Source organism: Tauraco erythrolophus, chromosome 11, assembly GCF_009769465.1.
Source record: "Tauraco erythrolophus isolate bTauEry1 chromosome 11, bTauEry1.pri, whole genome shotgun sequence".
NCBI lineage: Eukaryota > Metazoa > Chordata > Aves > Musophagiformes > Musophagidae > Tauraco > Tauraco erythrolophus.
In genome coordinates, this window is record NC_141475.1 from 17,339,764 (window position 1) to 17,358,415 (window position 18,652).

The 18,652-nt window shown below is 44.8% G+C and overlaps 1 protein-coding gene across 3 annotated transcripts in view; it reads right to left on the reverse strand.

The window, feature by feature from the left end:
* The window catches only part of TP63 (tumor protein p63), a 106,820-nt gene that overhangs the window by 33,656 nt on the left and 54,512 nt on the right, over positions 1-18,652 (reverse strand). For all 3 annotated transcript variants that reach the window (XM_086618732.1, XM_086618733.1, XM_086618735.1), the window contains one exon: positions 15,838-16,092. In XM_086618732.1, the coding sequence (XP_086474858.1) occupies positions 15,838-16,092 (255 nt within the window). The remainder of the gene's footprint in view (positions 1-15,837; positions 16,093-18,652) is intronic.

The following is an 18,652-nucleotide window of genomic DNA, read 5'->3' on the forward strand; positions in this document are numbered from 1 at the left end:
ACGTGGACCTTGATGCACTTTACAGACAAATCTATTAGCCTGCTAGGTAAACTCATCAGGAATAATTGCCAATATGCTCCATGACATAGTTACAAATCTATAAATTATTGGAAACAGACTACAGCAAGTCTCTCAATACCTAGCAATCGATTTATTTCACTTGGTAACTGAAAGATAATCATGTCATCTGCATGACCTAACTGGAAACATAACAGGAATGAATGTGGATTTAGATGCAAATCCTCATGACCACAATCTGAAGATGGCTTTCCAAGAAAAACACCAAACAGCTCTTTGTCCCTGCACATCTGGCTATCTCTGCGCTGCTCCATTTGCAAACTGCAAGTTTTGAAGACCCCAAGCCATGGATGCTTTGTGAGAAGGCCTATCCCATTCAAAGCAAGAATGCTTTCCCAAACAAAAAGCAATCTTTGTTACTGGATAACAATGAGAACAGGAACAGTCTCTGGGAAACATAATTTTAAAGTCAGATTTCCCAACTAACCACACCCAATTAGTAAGTAATGCCATGTTTTTGAGGGATTATGGAATCCCAGCAGATTTTCTACCAGTTTCAATTTTGTGATTTCCTCCATTTTCACAACAAAAAAAAAGCAAACAAAAAACCCCTCACAATCTTATATGGATTGAAGGTAACTAAAGGCAAAGCCCTTCATCCCTAAAAAGAAATAAAAGAAAACAGAGCAAAACAAGACAGAATTGCAACATCTGAAGTTATTGGCTCACATTGGCCAGCACTCCCGTTTTCCTTACAGCTCATATATGATGCATCAGAGAAAGGTGCAAAACCTTTATGGACAGAACGTGCTGTTGCCCCGCATGATGCTGCGCAGATGAATTCCTGTCTTTGCAGAAAGGAGGCTCTGTCCTGAGATAGCTACCATGAACCTCATAAGCTTGCACCAATGCAAGTGCTGTCAAGGGTAAGAGTTAAAAATCATCCCTTAGCAACTCTGAATTTAACTCTATCCAAACAAGAAGGCAGGAAGAGGGTTGGGACCAACACTGGCAAGGCAGTTGCAAGCATAGCCTACTGAAGACAAATCAACAGGCACTAAAGAAAGCAAGGACTTTGAACCTGCAGAAGTCAGCTACCCCTCCAGAATTTCATCAGCCACCGGTCTGTAGAGGAAGACACCATTAAACTATCATCATAACCCAAAAGACTCTTTCCATCCACCAGCTTCTCAACTGAACAACAGAAAAGAGCCCACAAGGAAACAACTACTTAGTTCTCCAGTTGCCAACGACAAAGCATCAGGAAATCCCTAAATAGGATCAGAGAGATTACAAAATACATCACAAAGTTGCGACCATGCTACTGCTATGATGGGCAGTGGGATCATCATCATGTAAGGCAGCATGCCAGGCTCCACTGCACAAAGCACTGGGTGAGAAGAAACAAGCTCAGTTTCACAAAGTATGGAGGCAACAGATAGAAACAATCCAGAGGGAGACTCTTGGGAAGAGGCAAGCTGATGAGGGAGGAGAAGCCCTAGACACAGCACACCAGCTCCTTGACCCTGGAGGACAGCAAATGATAGAGGCCCAGCTAGGCTATAACTGTTGCCACATATTTCTTATTTAAATGCAATTTGTTTAATCTCAAGTTGGATTCAACCATCAAAGGCTCTCTTCTGTAGCACACTGACAGTTCACTCTAAATCTCTGCACCTTTAATCCTTTAATTAGCCAAGAAAAATGCAATCTCAACTCTTCCACCAACCTAAGCTAATTTTCTGCATGGAGCTTCCAACTCCTGTAGGTTACAGGTTTTAGCTGCTCATGTAGCCAAGGGGAAAAAAAAAACAAAACAACACCCCCACCCCATTCCCACACAGGCTGTTGTATGCTTCTCCATGTGCTGCCTCTTCAAAACGCAAGCTTCTTGAAAAGTCCTTGCAAAAGCAAGAGTGACCCACTTTCACACTGCAGTAGTGGGCTGGGAGGCATAATTGCGTCACACCATTCAGAGAAAGAGCAAGCAGAGGTTCCAATGTGTGGTACAAGGGTGGCTAAAGGAATCTGGAGACAAGGCAATGTTTGCATAGAGAGGGATAAAACCAGAGAATAAGTCAATGTTTGAGTAAGACAGTGTCATTCTCACCATGTAGCTTTGGCCACCTTCCTCGGTGATTTTGGGAAAGTATCTCCAAAGCAAGCAAACAAAACCCCGGATGATCAACCATTTTGGAAGCTCTCTCCAAAAGAAAATCTCTCCAGAGATGAGCTCTGCTATTGCTCAAGAGCATCATGGCAATACAGCTCTAAGGGCAGAAGAGGAAGATTGCATGAGTCACCAGCGCATCAGGACAGAGACTCGTTCAGGCAATCGGAATTACACATCAGGCTTTTTCTGCAGTCTGGCACAGCAAATTCAAGGGTGGACACAAGGGCCACCTAAAGCCCTCATCTGAAGCCCTAAGCATGAGGAGTTAGGTACAATCTGCATCTAAGCACAGCCCTGGCTGCCTCTCTAGGTCAGGATGCTCCTTGCAGGGCAAGGCAAAAGCAACCAATGCTCTTGCTCAAGGCCTGCAAAAGCCATGCCTGTAGTGCAGCTGCAGGGACTGCTGGCTTGCCACATGCTAACCTAGCGTGTGACGTGCAGCAGAAAGGAGCACAGACATGGCCAAGTCACACAACATGCTCAAGTTGCACGGTGCCAGAGCTAATGACCTCAACTCGTTGCTGCAGCACCACGCAGACACAGCAGTTCTCTTTCTAGGCACAGCCTGGCAAGTCCATGCAGCATGGCATGGAGCCTAAGGCAATTCCTAGCATAGCTGTCCACCTGCTGAGCACGGACAAGCCATAGGAGACTTCCCTGGCTGTCTACCAAGGAGCACAGGTGAAAAAACAGCCCTGAGAGTCACTAGAGACTTGACAAACACATGCAAGCTCAGGAGTGAGAGTGATGGAGTGATGAGCAAATGCACAATAGAAGAGCCCTGTCTACATCACAGGCAGAGGACAGGCACTTCTGTATCTTGCAGTTCCTTAATTCACTTGTGTGTTGAGGCTTTGAAGAACATTAGCACATAACCAGGGCTGCCTTGCTTAAGCAAGAACTTTTGGCAAAGTCACAGCAGGATTTGGTGTAAAGCAAGGGGAGGAAGGAAAAAAAAAAAAAATTGTAGCATGCTGATATTAAGTACTGGCAAAATACTACCCAGGTAGTATTACAACTCCATCCACAAAAGACAAGGCACTTTGAATGCATGCACCTTTCCTCTAGTAGGATTTTAAGAGACAGTGTGTTCACATTCTCCACCTTATCCAGCCCTAATCAGTTGCCCCCAGCTCCCCAGCAAGGAATCCAGCCCATAAGACAAGAAAAAGTATCTGAGCAATAGTCGCTACACTCCACTGACAACAGAGCCCTGTCACGTGCAGTCTGCACGTTCAAAAGTCACATCAGTTATATGTGCAAACCAGAAATACAGATGCATGTGCATCTCAGGGGTCAGCTTAAAAAAAAAAACCAACACAACACAGAGCTCAGTATGATGATGAGAACCATCAGTACAATGATATGAAAACCTCAATGTGAGAACCTCTATTACCAACCTCACCACTTCAGCTGCTCCTGAGTCATATAACTGTTCTACACTGCCACAGGCTTTGAGAAAGAGGCATTTCAAGGGCACAATTAAAGGCAGGCAAACGAGCTCTGCAAACTGGATGTTCATTCTACATTCAGTTCTTACAGAACAAAGAGGATGGCAATAGCTGGCAAGGAGCATTTGACGGGGAAGCTGCATTCTGGTGTCCAGGCCATCAGCCTGGTAACTGAATCTCTGCACACTCTTTGATCAATGTATTACGGAACATCCTTCCACCGACAGTCCTCAGGGTGGGTACACAAAGGTAGCAAACGGTTACCAGATTTGCTCCAGGCTGGCAAGTAAGCTCACTTTGCAGCACCAAGATGAGTAGGGTTTTTTGCTCTTGTTAGAAAGAAAGACAGAAAAAAGTAAAAAAGAAAAAAAAAAGGGATTCTACAGTGCTCTGAAAGCAGCTAATCAAATTATTAAAGTGCTTAAAAGTTTAATGAAGAAATCAAAGCTATTAAGCAAACATTCAGCTTGATGTCTCTTTCCTTTCTTACCCACCCTTCCTCAATGCATTCAAAACCTCCTTTTGCTGTGCTACAACATGTTTGAACAGGTACTGAGATACAAACAAGTCTTGGCCCCATCTCATACAGAATGGATTGGTTGCAGATGTTCTCCTGCAAGCTACATCTTGCCTTCTGCAAGAACATTCATCTCCAAAACACATCATTTCACCTACTTTGCCTGAAGCCAAAACTCAAAGGTTATTTAATTTTTTTTTTTTTATTAACTCTAACATACCTACAGCTGTGCAAGCAAAACCCCATCTGGTTTTTCAAGGCACAAAGAGGCAAGCGACCAAGTTCAGGTAAATGTAACCACTTTGGGGCGGTCATCTTTCTGTTCACCTCTGCAGCAGCCAACAGCAATGTCAAGGGTGCAATAAAACAAAAACCTGCTATATTTCAGAGAAGCCTGACATATTTCACTATCTTCCTAGGACAAGTCAGACATGAGCTCATGCAGTGGCAGGTGAGTCAGTGTCGAGTCAGACAAGAGCTCCTTAATTAAGCTTTAGGGGCAGATGATCCCTCGAAGGTGTAATCACATTGGTATAGCCACTGGGAAAAAAAAAAAAAGAAAAAAGAAAAAAAAAAAGGCTGAGGGAACTGTTACACCCTTGCTGAGCCATGCCAGGCAGGCTGAAGGCAGCACACTGCACAGAGCCAGAGAGCCCCAGCACGCAGGAATACCTGACCATCCTGCACCACTCCCCGGCAGCCAGCACCTGCCTGCACGCTCAGCCCTGCTTCTCCCAGGAGCAGAGGAATGCCGACTTCCCCAGCCAGCAGGTTATGCTGCGGTCACACTGCAGATGCAGCGTGATCCAGGGGTATCCAGGGTAAGGTGCACTCCAGCAGTCTGATTTTCAGAGGCCAGGGGGTGGTTGGCAACAGCTCAGACCTGGATGACGGGAGAGGGAAGTGGTCAGGAGTTAGTTGTTCCCAAGCACTAACCAACAGAGTCAATCTCAGCCATGTGCTTTATCAACCCATAAAACGCTACTAAGCTACTCCACTTCAAAGAAAGACCCTTTGAATTCTGTGTTCAGGAAGCTTCCCCAAAATAAGTTGCACAACACGAATGAGAATATCAGTGTATTGCAACAAAATAGCCCCACTAAACTGACAGCCATCAGCAGGGTGGTTAACATGGCAAAGGAAATCGGCAAAAAATGATTCATCAGAGAAGTCGGCACACAAAGCGGACGCCAAATAAAGGTCAAAATTATTAATTCCTTATAGAAACTGTATTGCAAAGGAATCGGTCTGCATGCTTTGTCTTTGTCAAGCCTCACAGAACCAACAATGACTCTTTTGAAGCTTTTCTAGGGGCCTCACCACTTCCTTTATGGGTCATAGTACTGCAAGAGATTTTAGTAGGATATCTAGAAACAGACTGACTGGTTTTTGCTGGAGTCCTCTTTGCTCATACACCTACAAGAACCCACCAAGTACGGGTCAATAAAAAAAACTACTAAGTGAGAGTAACGCAAGCAGTTTGCAGCAGAAGAGACAGGAGACAAGGAACTCATGGCAAACCCAGCCACCACCTCGCTGATTAATGAACGGGTGTCACGCAGTGCTCAGCCATCCGACAAACGTCTCGCAGGAAGACTTTTTCTCTCCCACCCATGGCGATGCTGACGCTCGAATGCAAACAGAGTGGGTGCACTGCCCGCCCGTCCCAGGAACACCCTCCAGGCTGGGCAGAGGCCAGCAGCACCTCTCCTGTCCCTTCCCCACCGGAATCCCTTCCAGCTCCATGTTTTAATGCAGGGGTCCAAGGAGCTCTGAGTGCAGGTATCACAGCAAATCTGGGCTCCTCTGCTCCCATTCCCAGCTGCAGCTGACGCATTTGAGCTAATAAGCCCCAAGAAGAGGCAGGGCGGGTTTGCCGAGGCTTGGCATCACAGCTAAGGCAGCAGCGCTGGTACAGCCGCGTGCTCCGGCTAAAGAACAAGAGGCTTTCCTTCACACCATGGCCCTCAAACAGCCTCTGCATCAGTGATTTTCACACCTGGTGGGCCCAACACTAAAAAGCTTGAGACAGCAAGCAGAGGAAGCAATAAGCCAACCGGCACTCCGGCAGTTTCGAGCTTTAGCCTGGAGATACATTTTTGTTCCTTCAAAAGTTAGTTTGAAAAAGACTTTAGTGTAAATAAGTCAAAATAAGAGGCCTGAAAGCTAAAGCTAGTGATATGGGATGCACAGCAAGCAGCAGTCCCCAGCTGTCCCCACCAGGCATTTCACATCAGTGGTCTAAGCGCTTTACGACACAGGATTGCGGTGACATAGTCCCACATTTGAGGGTGGGTGTGTGGAAAGAGGGGGAGAAGAGAGGGAATAGAGGCAGAAGGAATGACTTACACAACGCTACCCAGATTACATCTAAATCACAGGGCAGGAGCAGCTCTCCAAGGCTGGGCTCAGAGCCAAATCCGCTGCTCATAGATGCTGCTCCCCAGCAGGACATCTCCAAGCAGGATGGCTTCTCTCCCCAGGAGGAAAGGGTGGTGTATCCTGGGGCACACAACAGGACGGGAGGAGAGCCCCGAGTGGCAGCCCCTGCAGAGATGCTCCACTCTCCTCCCCTCGTCTTTCAAGGGAGGGTATTGCCCTCCCCAGCACTGTGAGGCAGCATTACCACCATGGCTGATGGGGAAAACGACAGAGCCAGAAAATTTAGACCCCAGTCCCATCTCACTTGTTCAGGAAAGACAGGTCAGCCTTCGAGAGCTGCTTTTCTGCATTTCCTCTAGCACATTTTTCAGCTGTCTGTAAAGCTGAATTTAGACGAATTTCAGCAGCTAACTCGTATCAGCAGATCACAAAACAATCCTTTTTATCAGACAAATAATATTTTGCTCTTCTTTAAAAAAAAATAAATAAATAATATCATTCGCATAGAATACACCTGAAAAAAACACGGGAGAAGTAGCACTCTCCACCTCTGGCTCCACCAAGTTTTGCTCCAACACTTAAGTGTTATCGTTAACAACTGGAAATGATAAAATTTGTATCAATACTCAGGTCTATTTGCAGGAGGATCTAAGCTCTTATTTGGACAGCTATTCTATTGTGTTTACAATAATAAATCTGACACGCCTGCACATAGCAAAACCTCATGAAAAGATTTCCATTGCATAATAAAGTTCATGCTCTTTCTATACAGAAGCCATCCCTACTGAGGATACTTCTTTCTTAAAGAGTAGGACATTTCTTCATAGCATATGGTCTGCCAAGCACTGGAGCTGAACCCCTCAGCGTACAGAGTACCACCAATGCAACACACACTAAATTATGCTTGCTTCGGCACACTGCCGAACTGCTGCTTGTTCTGTATCACGTTGGCAGAAATAACATCTATGACAACTGCGATTATTTCAGCTGACCTAAGGAAAGGAACGATCATTTCCAAGGGCAGTCTTTGTCTGCAAGGTGAGCAATACCTCTTGCACCAGCTTACCTGGAAAACCTTTACTCAAAATTAACTTACTAAACAGTCACGCAAATATTTTTGCACAAAGGTTTTTTGCAGCGTTTAAATATCTTATAACAGTTTAAGTTGATGCAGTTTAAGTTCTACAGCTCAATGATATGGGGGAAACCGACAACTTTTTAGGAAATCCTCCTTGCCCCAGAGTGGGCTGCCTCCCTCCCGGCCCAGCTCACCATGACCTCCAGGAACATAAGGAGGAGACTCTGCTGATGCCTTGTTTGGGCTCCGCTTTGCATGCTTCACACTCGTGAAACCCAGGAGAGCTCAGCAGCTTTTACAAGCCAGCCCTAGAGGCAGTCCCCATGCTGAACACTAGCAAAAAAAAAAAAAAAAAGATGTAAAAAAGGCAAAAAATGCCACTCCAAAGAACTACTAGTTTGGAAATTTTGGCACTTCTGGCGCCTTGGTTTCCCTTCTCTAAAATGGCGACTATGCTCCTGATTTGCCTACCAAGCAAAGGTGTTTGCCGATTAGGGAAGTAATGTTTGTGCAGCACTTTGAAGATTTTAAGTACTACATTAATCCTACATGTTGTTCTTAGTAGAAGCCAATTTTTAACTAAGAGGAGGAAAAAAAAAGGTGATTTAAATAGTGACCCTCCCGTACTTCAAGATGTTCACTCATCTCCCAACATCAGCTATTCTTATCTGTAAATGTTTTTTTAACCCTTCCTTCTCATAGTTCTCAGAAACCACAAGTCTCATTCAGCTTTTATTTGAAAAGTGGCTTCTTTCCAGGCTGTGGCTGTTTCTTGTAAAGTTAATTCCTTTGGTAATACTGCTGGAGGCACATTGGTATGTTTGCTGTGTATGTGTATACATATATATTTTCCCCTTTTTCACACGGTGTTGTTTTTATATATGTGTAGTGAAAGATACCTAATCCAGGATTATGATTCTCTTTATTCCTTTCTCATGAAAGTAGGTGGGGCTTTTTTGTGCAAGTTACATTGATGAAAATTATGTTTAATTAGCACTTTTTCCTCTCCACATAGAGGGAAGAAAAAAAATCTCATTAAGAACCAAAAAAAAAAGTTTCTTGCACTTAATTCTCTCCCTCTGAATTTTTCTTCAAAAATAACTAAGACCTTAAAAAAGTTTTCTGAGGAGGAAAAAAGAAAAAAAATAGAAAAGAGAAAAGCATGATGCCAGTACAACTAGAAATTGTCTGTGCAAAACAGCGCAGGGATCTTCTGCCCCTGTGGGGGACACAACTCTTCCCCGTGTCTATTTTCTCCATCCTACTATGCCTGACCCTAATGTCTCAGTGTTTTTCACTTGCAGATCCTGGGAAGCCTGTAGCGAGCTCCAACTGGTCTCCTGTTATACTGGGAGAGACTCAACCACAAACACAGTGACCAAGAGGCTAAATCCTATTTGAAAGAGAAGGACGTTCACACCACCTGAAGCCTGCTCTCTCTCAGCAAGTCAGGCATACTGGTGCCCAACACTAACTGCACTGTTTGAAGAACAGGGCACACGCCATTGCAAGTCAGGAGACCCAAATTTTCTGTTCCTGATGCTGACAGGTACAACTTCATATGATCACTTAAGTAAATAATTTCCTTTCTCATCCTTCCTGGGCATCGCTACCTGCGTGGGGTATGGATTGTCCCTTACAGCACAGCTCTGTCATCACGGAAGGCACTGGTCTAATACAGGGCATACAGCAAAACATCTTACTACAACGACAGCAGTTTGTAAAGGGAGGCTATAGTGCCTTGGTCGGCTTTAAAAAACAATAAAGGATACAAAAAGGAAAAGAAAAAAACAAGACGGCTCACATTGCAAGACATTTTCTGGAAACTATTAACACAGATCTGCAGAGCTGCTGGTAAGGAGTATCAGAAGGAGATAACTGCTAATAAAAACAAAATACACATGACAAAGATTAGGGGGGAAAAAGGACAATTACATTCTAAAGGGAACCTAATGCTCCCAGATCTCCTTCTACTCAAGCATAAAAACCCAAACAGAAGCCAGCAGTCCCCTCCTGGCTGGTTCTCACAGGTGAACTGGTTCTTCCCAGCTTTGCTAGCTTGAAAACACCTCCCTGCCGTGAGAAAGACACCTCCTTCAAAGACAACAAGCCCAGCTCCTCTCTTTCCAGGTAGAAGACCTAGGACAAGTTACATATGCCTCAACAGCCTTAGCGTTAGGCTCTGTAACATCACACAGAGGGAAACACACTCTACAAGCTCTCCAAGCAGGAAAGCACGATTACGACCTCTCTGTGCACGGAATGATGGTGGCAATCAACACCCGCCCTGCCTCCCTGCCTGCTCTCTGCCAAGAGGCAGCATGCACTGGGAACAGCCTCTTCGGGCAGGCATGGCTGCAGAGAGCTTGAGGAAGCCAAATCTTAACCATTTCTCACCCAAGACAAATGCCCAAATAGGGAAGCACTCCTGCTCCGCCGAGCTCAGTGGGGAGCCAAGCCCTGAGCTCACACCATTGCATCAGCCCTCCAGCGCGCACGTCCGAAGGCTGCGCCCCCATCTCCTCCTCCTCTCCTCCTCCGCTGCCTTCTCATTCCAAATCGCTCCTCTCCCTCTGGATGTCAGGCATCGTCTCCCTTCCTGCTCCTGCTGTAACAAAGGGGGTTATCACCCGCAAAATTAACTCTGCTGGAGAGAAAGCTGACATTTAGAGGCATGAGAGAATAAGCAGAGAGGCCAGCAGGTGACCAATTTCAGTGCTTCTGCACAAACAAGGCTCTTACAAGGACCCTGCTCAGCTACACCACGCAAATAAAGCCCACATCATTGCTGACTAGGAGTCTCTGAGGACAGGGAAATTCAAAATCCTGTAACGAGACCACTTCCACCACCTTTCTCCAGATAGCTTTAAAAATAATGTTAAAAGGTGGAATTGGAAAGCTCAAACAGCACAGACCAACACACCACCAAGGAACAACAAAGCTAAGATTTCACATGAACACTTAGCACAGCCCCAAGTGTATCTTCATTGGGAGAGTCACCAGCCTTTAAAAAGAAGTTTTCATGTATGATGCAGAGAGATAATCAGCATCTGGGACAATACTGGATATTACCAGTGTTATTGAAACAACGTGCTACTTGAACAGATTATTTAAGAGAACACTAAACACATAATTAAGGACTGTTGAGTCAAGTCAATGTGCCCATCTAATTGCCCTCTCGCTGCTTCACTACACTTGCGCACTATCCTCCAATTCATTTTATAGAGATTGGAAAAAAAAAAATCCCAATTTTACCAGGTGGTTCAGGACACAATATATTTAAAATCAAAATGGAATGAATTGATCTGAAATAAAGACTGAGATAGCCTAGTAAAGGAATCTGTACTCTCAACCATGAAAACCTGTTATTGCTCGTGTGGACTAATTTAAGCACATTCCTTTCACCTTCCTTAAAATGCAGCTTTTCCAAATCCACTGAGCCCAGTCAGCACAATCCATTTACTTGCTTTCATGCATGTTACACAGGCTGTTATCCAGCTTTGCCAGCTAAGAGAGTCCCAAATCTGAGCATTTTCTTGTAGCTGTATGTACAGCTAAGTTTATTGAGAACAAGACAACCAGTGAGGCTGACTGGAACATGGATTGCAGCTTTGTAGAGCTCCATGTTTCATAATAAAACCCTGCAAGGATCAACCCATCTCAGCTCCAACCTACTGCAGGGCATGAGAATAAACTGCTAAACTCAGGTATTGCCAACACCTGAATTATGCAAGTCTTGCAGGGCTGGGTGTCTGTCTTCAGCAGAATCAAAAATTTGCAAATAAATTTCAGTTTTCATTTAAAAACTTGAAGCTATTTCTGCCATCTTTTTCCTTAACCCTCATGACTACTAAGAAAAGCTTTAAAAGATTTAGTAGATGCACCCTAAAGGCTCAAAAACCTGGGGGAGAATAAGAAGAACCTGTTTGTCTTTTAAAAAGTGTCTCATGACTTATAAGGTGGTATCTTGCTCATGGGGATGGGTGGATCCGATTCATTTCTTGATAGCTCGCGTTTGGCAGTAAAGTTAACTTTTACTTACCTTGACATACAATTTTAATTTTTACTTTCCTACTGCAATCATGCTCTTCCTCATGTAACAGGTTCTGCTAGTGACAGGTGATTGCCAAATCTTTTTTTGGGGGGAAAAGCCAGAGCAGTTGTTTATTTACCTATTTGCACTCAGAGTGGGTGGGGAAGATCAGCACACAACTAACTTCCACAAAGGGAAAAAAAAACAAAACCCACAAACCAAAACTGAGGTGGCACACTTTTGAAATGCCTTGTTTTCTTGTGCTGCAGAGAAAGGAGGAGCTATTGCAAGGCATGGGAATGCAGGAATTCTTGTGGAGGAAACATCCCATGACAAACGAGACAGTTCTGCATAAATTCATACCTTCGCCCAAATCATAGGGGATTTTGCTCAGCCTCAATTACCTACTCTGTATCTCAGCATTACACATGATAACTGCTTGTTCCTTCGCAGCATGGTTTTCAAGAAGGTTTAACTGTCCTATGACAATGCATGTGAGAAACTGTTCAACTGAGACTACTAAGGCTTTTGTTTTTAAACACTTCAGTAGAGTTTCAATTGTTAAAGATTTTCCTTCTGAAAAGACTGATTAGCCTGCTTATATTCTTACTTGTGTTCTCAGATCATTAATTTAAAAAATAATCAAGGATCCTTATAAAGTCCTCTGCAATCCAATCTCAATTTGTCATCATTAATTAGTTCAACATTGCATACAAATGAAGACCTAACCTGATTAGACAGCATGTTTTACTGGAATTCCTACTTAAGGTCACGAAAGACTTCAGAGAGAAAATTTGTAATATTTTCAAAGTGAACTACTCATACATATGAAAACACCCTCTCACCAAGCAGCAGCTAGTATTTCTCTCTGCAATTTTTGGCCCTTCCCCCCCCTCCCCCCTTTAATTAAGAGCCCACCACAAACCCATTCAGAGAAGCAATCCTGATGTGGCACTCATCTCCCCCTCAGCCTATCCTATACAAATACTGCTGATTTGGCAAAAGGTGCCCACTGTCCTAGGACAATAGACCTGCCCCATATAAAGTCTGAAGAACTTGAGGGGAAAAGAAAAAAAAAGAAAAAAGTTTCAGGAAAAAAAGTTATTCCAGGGCTGTTTTGAGACACACAGCATTTAGGTACTCAGAGAGTACCCTCTCTCCTTTCCCCCACCTCTGAAAGAAGCAGCCTTGGCATCTACACTTAATTCCAGGTTATTGCCTCCAAAGCACACAGATTGGGAGCTAAAAGCACAAACTGGCTGAGAAACCTGAAGCATCTTCACAGGTCTCTAATCCTCCCATGAAAGCAGCTCTTGCTTTTAAGAGAAGCGACCCAGTGCTCTTACCAAGCCCACAACCTTCGCTCCCATGACCTAATCTGACATGACTCAGCCCAGAAGCTTGGAGGAGCCTCGGTGAAGCGTGCTGTCAGCCAGGACAGCAGATCCCCTGCCAGTCACCACCCAGCCTTCCCAGCAGGGCAAGGTGGGTCACCCTGGTTCATCCTCTCCCAAACACAGGAAAGTGAGATACAATGAATTTCCTTACTTAATCCTGTTACCCTGAGGAATGGCAAGAGAGGAAAAAAAGAACTAAGAAACAAGGCTTTCAAGTTTTAGACTCTTAATAAGGGTGGGGCCATCAAGTAATTAAACTTTTAATAGGTCACTGCAGTGGAAGAAACTCTTCCAGTTGGGTAAGTTTCTCATCCATCCAAAAAAGACGACAGGCATTAATCAAAGCGTATGAAGTCACATGGTGGGGGATGGGCAACTCCAAGCACTCGCTCTTGCTGAAAGGATGGGGCAATCGCTCCTCCTTTCATCAACATTTCACGCATGTTTCCACATTTCTCAGGACGGCTGCAGGAAAGAGCCTTCGTGTCCTTCCCCACCCACCCCACTGATAAAGCTGTCGAACACATATTGCCAACCACTCAAGAGCCCATGTGAAACGAGTTGGTGGATTAATTAGAAGGGCAGAGCTCAGAAGATGGAAAGATGCTCTACTGTGAAAGGTGTATTGATTGAAGGTCCCCAGCCACCACCACCAGGCTGTCATCACCCACTTCGAACGTACAGCATGCCGCCAGCTCCTGCACAAGCAGCTAAATCTAGGTCACTTGTCTCAGCACAGGGACACCCGGGCCATGCTCAAGCCCTCCCTGATCAGAGCAGTGTTCAGGAGCCCTTTCCTTGAGTAAAATACACAGACCTATACCTAGATAGACTACAACAGGTACAGGGAGCACATCTTCATTTGTTGATAGTGTCGTTCACATCGGGGCAAAAGAAAAGGAGGGGAGGCTAAACATACCTTGCCTCAGGCTGCACACACTTGGTGACTGTAGTCACCTAGGAGTAATTTTATTTATTTTTCTAAAGCCAGCATGTAGTCTGATCTTTGACTACGACCCAGATCCACATTAAAACTCAGCCTCGACTTCTACCCCAGAAAACCACTATCACTGCAGTGAAACATCTCAAACGGTTGCTTAACCTTAAGCTCGCGAGTAGCTCGCTTGTCTTCAGCTCTGCTGGAACAACCTACTACATACGTTCAAACCTCGTTTCAAAAGACCGCTTTCTGCAGTTGAAAGGACAGCATCAAACGCTCTGGTTCCCTGCAGCTGCGTTAGATAATTCTTTGTACCATACATATCAAAAGAAAACGTCTTTTCATATCTCCTTCAAAGGATGCTCTCCAGAACAGCCTGAAAAAATCCAAGGGCAGTATTTTCTTGCTCTGAGAAATGGAAAGTAGAGGTGACCAATGATTTCCTTACCTGAAAGGAAGTGAAAATAAACACTGCGTGTAGTGTAAGGGGAAAAACCTGGACATGAAAACAAGCATGAACTACAGCAGGGCATCACTCCCAGTGGACAAGGAAAAGGTGCAATTTCAACCTCACTTAAAAAAATAAAATCTTTCTACTCTTTTATGTGTAAACAAATGAAAAATTTAGTCTTGAGCACACCTACCAAATTTTAACCCTTTATAACACAATTTTCTGAACAAAGTTATTGGTACCAGTTTTCGACAAATTTGACTGGAAAAGGCATTTAAAATGCCAAGGATAAAAACTTAATAGTGATTTATTGTTATGTGGCATCTTTTTTGCAGACTGGAGCACACAGGCTCTGCTGCTTTGCTGGCAGTGGCAGCTGGGAGTTTGTTAGTTGCAATTCCAGCTAGATTGTATTTAAGTTTGAGATTGAAATAGTTCCTCAGATTAAAAGAGGAACCCACTATTTTAATGTGCTCAGCTTTTGGTAAAAAGTGTATCTTTTTACCGAAAAAAAAAGGAAAGAAATCGAGTCCCTGCTTTTATTCAGGTAGCATGGGGTAGGACATTACTCACTGCACCTCCCCCAAGTGCCTGAAGGAAAGGAAGGTAAATATTGAACATCTTTAAGACAGCAATATTCTCTATTGCAAACATCTCTTCTCTGGAGCCCTAAACCACAACAGGAGGTACAGCTCCAGCAGTGCTGTCCTGGGCTACAAAGTTTCTAGAGCTTGAACAATCAAGCCAGCTCCACCAGAAATCAAGAGCTGGGCTTCAAGTTCCAAGCTCCATACATTTTTTTCGGTGAGAAAGGTCCTATTCTGACAGCAACAGCAAAGTGTTAGTTAAAAAAAATAATAAAAAAAAATAAAGATATAAATACAAATAACCCAAATACCACAGGGCTGACCTGAGCTGGTGACACCGGGGCGCCCACACCAGCTGCAAGAAGGGAAGGGCAGGAAGAAAAAGCAAGCCCTGTACTCCACGGATCAGAGCAAAGAGCACCGCTCCTGTCCTGCTGGCACGGCTCCACATGTCAAACCTCACGCAAACCTACGGACGCTGAAGGCGTCCACCCCATGTTTTTTTCCAGTGTACCTGCTAGACCCAAATGGAAAGCCACTGTTTCATCACGTGTGGTCTTTAGGTGACTGTCTTTTTGCAAGGCATTTTATTCATCTGGGATTTAGCGATATTACTGAGGGTTAAATTCCCACCACACCCTCCCAGAGCAGCCAAGATAAATCTGCCCCTTCTGTGTGACATGCCATGCTCTGAAGAGGACACGGGTCACACTGTTCTTGCACAAGCCTGCATATATATCACATGAATAATGTCACTACTGGCATCAGGACCCAAGCCGGAGACGGGGCAAAGCGATGCTGCATCCTTACCGTCCACGTTGCTGACTTGGCTGTGCTGGACTGTTGAAATGATACGTCGAAGCTGTGAGGTCCTGGGTAGTCTGTGTTGGAAGGGATGGCTGGGGAGGGCGAGAGGGCATCAAAAGTCGAGCTGGGCTGGGCGTAAGGCGAGGGGGCCGTGACGCTGTTCTGCGCGTGCTCCGTGTTGTAGGGGCTGGTGGAGGAAGAGCCATTCTGGATCTGCTGGTCCATGCTGTTCAGGAGCCCCAGGTTCGTGTACTGTGGCTAGAGGCAAGAGAGATGCAAAGGAGTGTTACAGAAGCAACGTTAGCACAGGCTAGCTAGCCACAGCATGGTCTTCAGGATGAAGGATGCAGAGCATAATCTCAGCACCACCATAACTGTATCACACCAGGAGGAAGGAGATTTGCAAAGGATATACCCCTCTTGACTTTGGCAACTGAAATAGAAAGAAGTAAAGCTTCTCACAGTCACACAGAGGATCAACAGCCAAGCTGGAAAAAGAGCTTGCACATAAGGTGATACATAAGGCAGCAAGCCATCATGAGGAGACAGGCTCCCTATGTCTAGCAACGCCTAGACTGAGACCTTTTTGGAGGGATCAATACAACCTGATAGAAATCACCAGGTTCATTACAGCGCAACTGGCTCTAGCTTGTACCAGGCTGCATCATGTCTGGCAGTCTCCTGCTCTACAAAGACTGTTCCTCTTCTTGTTCGATCCTGCTATGCACGGTGACATTTAAGACCTCTAACTCAGGTAGTAACTGCAGTGAAATTTGGCTCACTGGAGAAATGGTTCATAGCACTTAACTAGGTTGCACCATGCACTCGATTCCCAGTGACTGGTAGTAGAGAGGAATTAAAGGTCTCATCAAGCAGCATGGAAGGCTTCCCTATATACTTAAGAAGCAGCAGCTGCACAGTGTGTAGCACGTAAATGAGCAGAAGTGGTTGTGCCCCAAAAGTAGCCTCCAGGTACAAACAACACACGAAACAATTGTAGGCATCAAAAATGAAGGCTAGAGAATGGAGTACAGAAAGGCAAAGGTTAGACTAGGGAGAGGTTAGCAGAAAAATCACATGCCTAATGCCCTAAATTCTACGCCTAGCCCAGGTCCCCCATCTCAAAAAGATGAGAGGGGAACAAAGTTCAGAGAAAGATGACAAGAAGGCTTTCCTGTAACACATCAGTAGATGATAACTTTTCAGCCTAGGGAAAAGACAATGAGAGACAGAACTCAGTATGACAAAAGTGAATGAATTCCTAAACGGTATGGAAAAAAAGCAAATAGAAAGTTAATTTTCATGCTTTCTTAATGGAAGAGTTGGGGAAAAAGAAAACATCTCGAGCAGGATTTTGGTTCTTCACAAAGCCCACAAATAAACATGGATTTTCTGCCACAAAATGCTGCAGATACTAAAAGCCTACATACATTCAAAAAGGCATCATACAAGTTCTGCTGGAGAAAAATCCAACAAGACAAGCATATCTGATTTTAAAATTCTGAACCACAAACAGTGGTAAGCTGGGAAAGTACTCTGGGGAAAGAGAGTTACACAATAAGTTAATATCTTTATCAATGATCTGGATGAGGGGATCAAGTGCACCCTCAGTAAGTTTGCAGGTGACACCAAGTTGGGAGGGAGCATTGATCTTCTTAAGGGTAGGAACACTCTACACAGGGATCTGGACAGGCTGGATCAATGAGCCGAAGCCAACTGTATGAGGTTCAACAAGGCTAAGTGCCAGGTTCTGAGCTTGGGTCACAACAATCTCATGCAAAGCTACAGGCTTGGGGAAGAGTTGCTGGAAAGCTGCCTAGTGGAAAAGGACCTGCAAGTGTTGGTCAATAGCCGGCTCAAAATGAGCCAGCAGTGTGCCCAGGTGGCCAAGAAGGCCAACAGCATTGTGGTTTGTATCAGAAAAAGTATGGCCAGCAGAACTAGGGAAGCAATTGTCCCTCTGTACTCCACACTGGTGAGGCCGCACCTCGAATACTGTGTTCTGGTTTTGGCCCCTCACTACAAGACAGACATTGGGGTGCTGAAGCGTGTCCAAAGAAGGGCAGTGAAGCTGGTGAAGGGTCTAGAGCACAAGACTTACGAGGAGTGGCTGAGGGAACTGGGGTTGTTTAGCCTAGAGAAAAGGAGGCTCAGGGGAGACATTATCACTCTCTACAACTACCTGATAGGCGGTTTTAACGAGGTGAGCATCGGTCTCTTCTCTCAAGTAAGAACTGACAGGACAAGAGGAAACAGCCTCAAGTTGTACCAGGGGAGGTTCAGACTGGATATTAGAAAAAATTTCTTCCCTGAAAGGGTTGTCAAGCATTGGAACAGACTGCCCATGGAAGTATCTAAAAGACACGTAGATGCTGTGCTTGGGGACATGGTTTAGTGGCAGATTTAGCAGTGTTAGGTAAACAGTTGGACCTGATCTTCAAGGTCTCTTCCAACCTAAACGATTCTATGAACTACCCTGTCCTTTTAATCTTCCAAAGGACCTGGTGTCAGACACAGAGACAGGGTAGCAGGTGAGCAGTACATGGGGTTCAGCCAGAGGTAGTCTCATCCTTGTGTGTGTCCAAAGGGCATTGTTTGTGCCCATCTTAGGGAGAGCAGCCTCCAAAAAGTTTCTGGTACCCATTCCCAAAAGCTCTAGGATCAACCAGGAACATGCAGCAATAAACTCACCTGGTTCTGCTGTTAGCTGCTGACATGGCAGAAGGGACTCACGCTCTTCCCCTTCTCCAAGGGTCCAAGCACTCTATAGCTGCAGTGCCACTCAGAGCCATGAAGCTCATGTATCTCTTGGTATTTC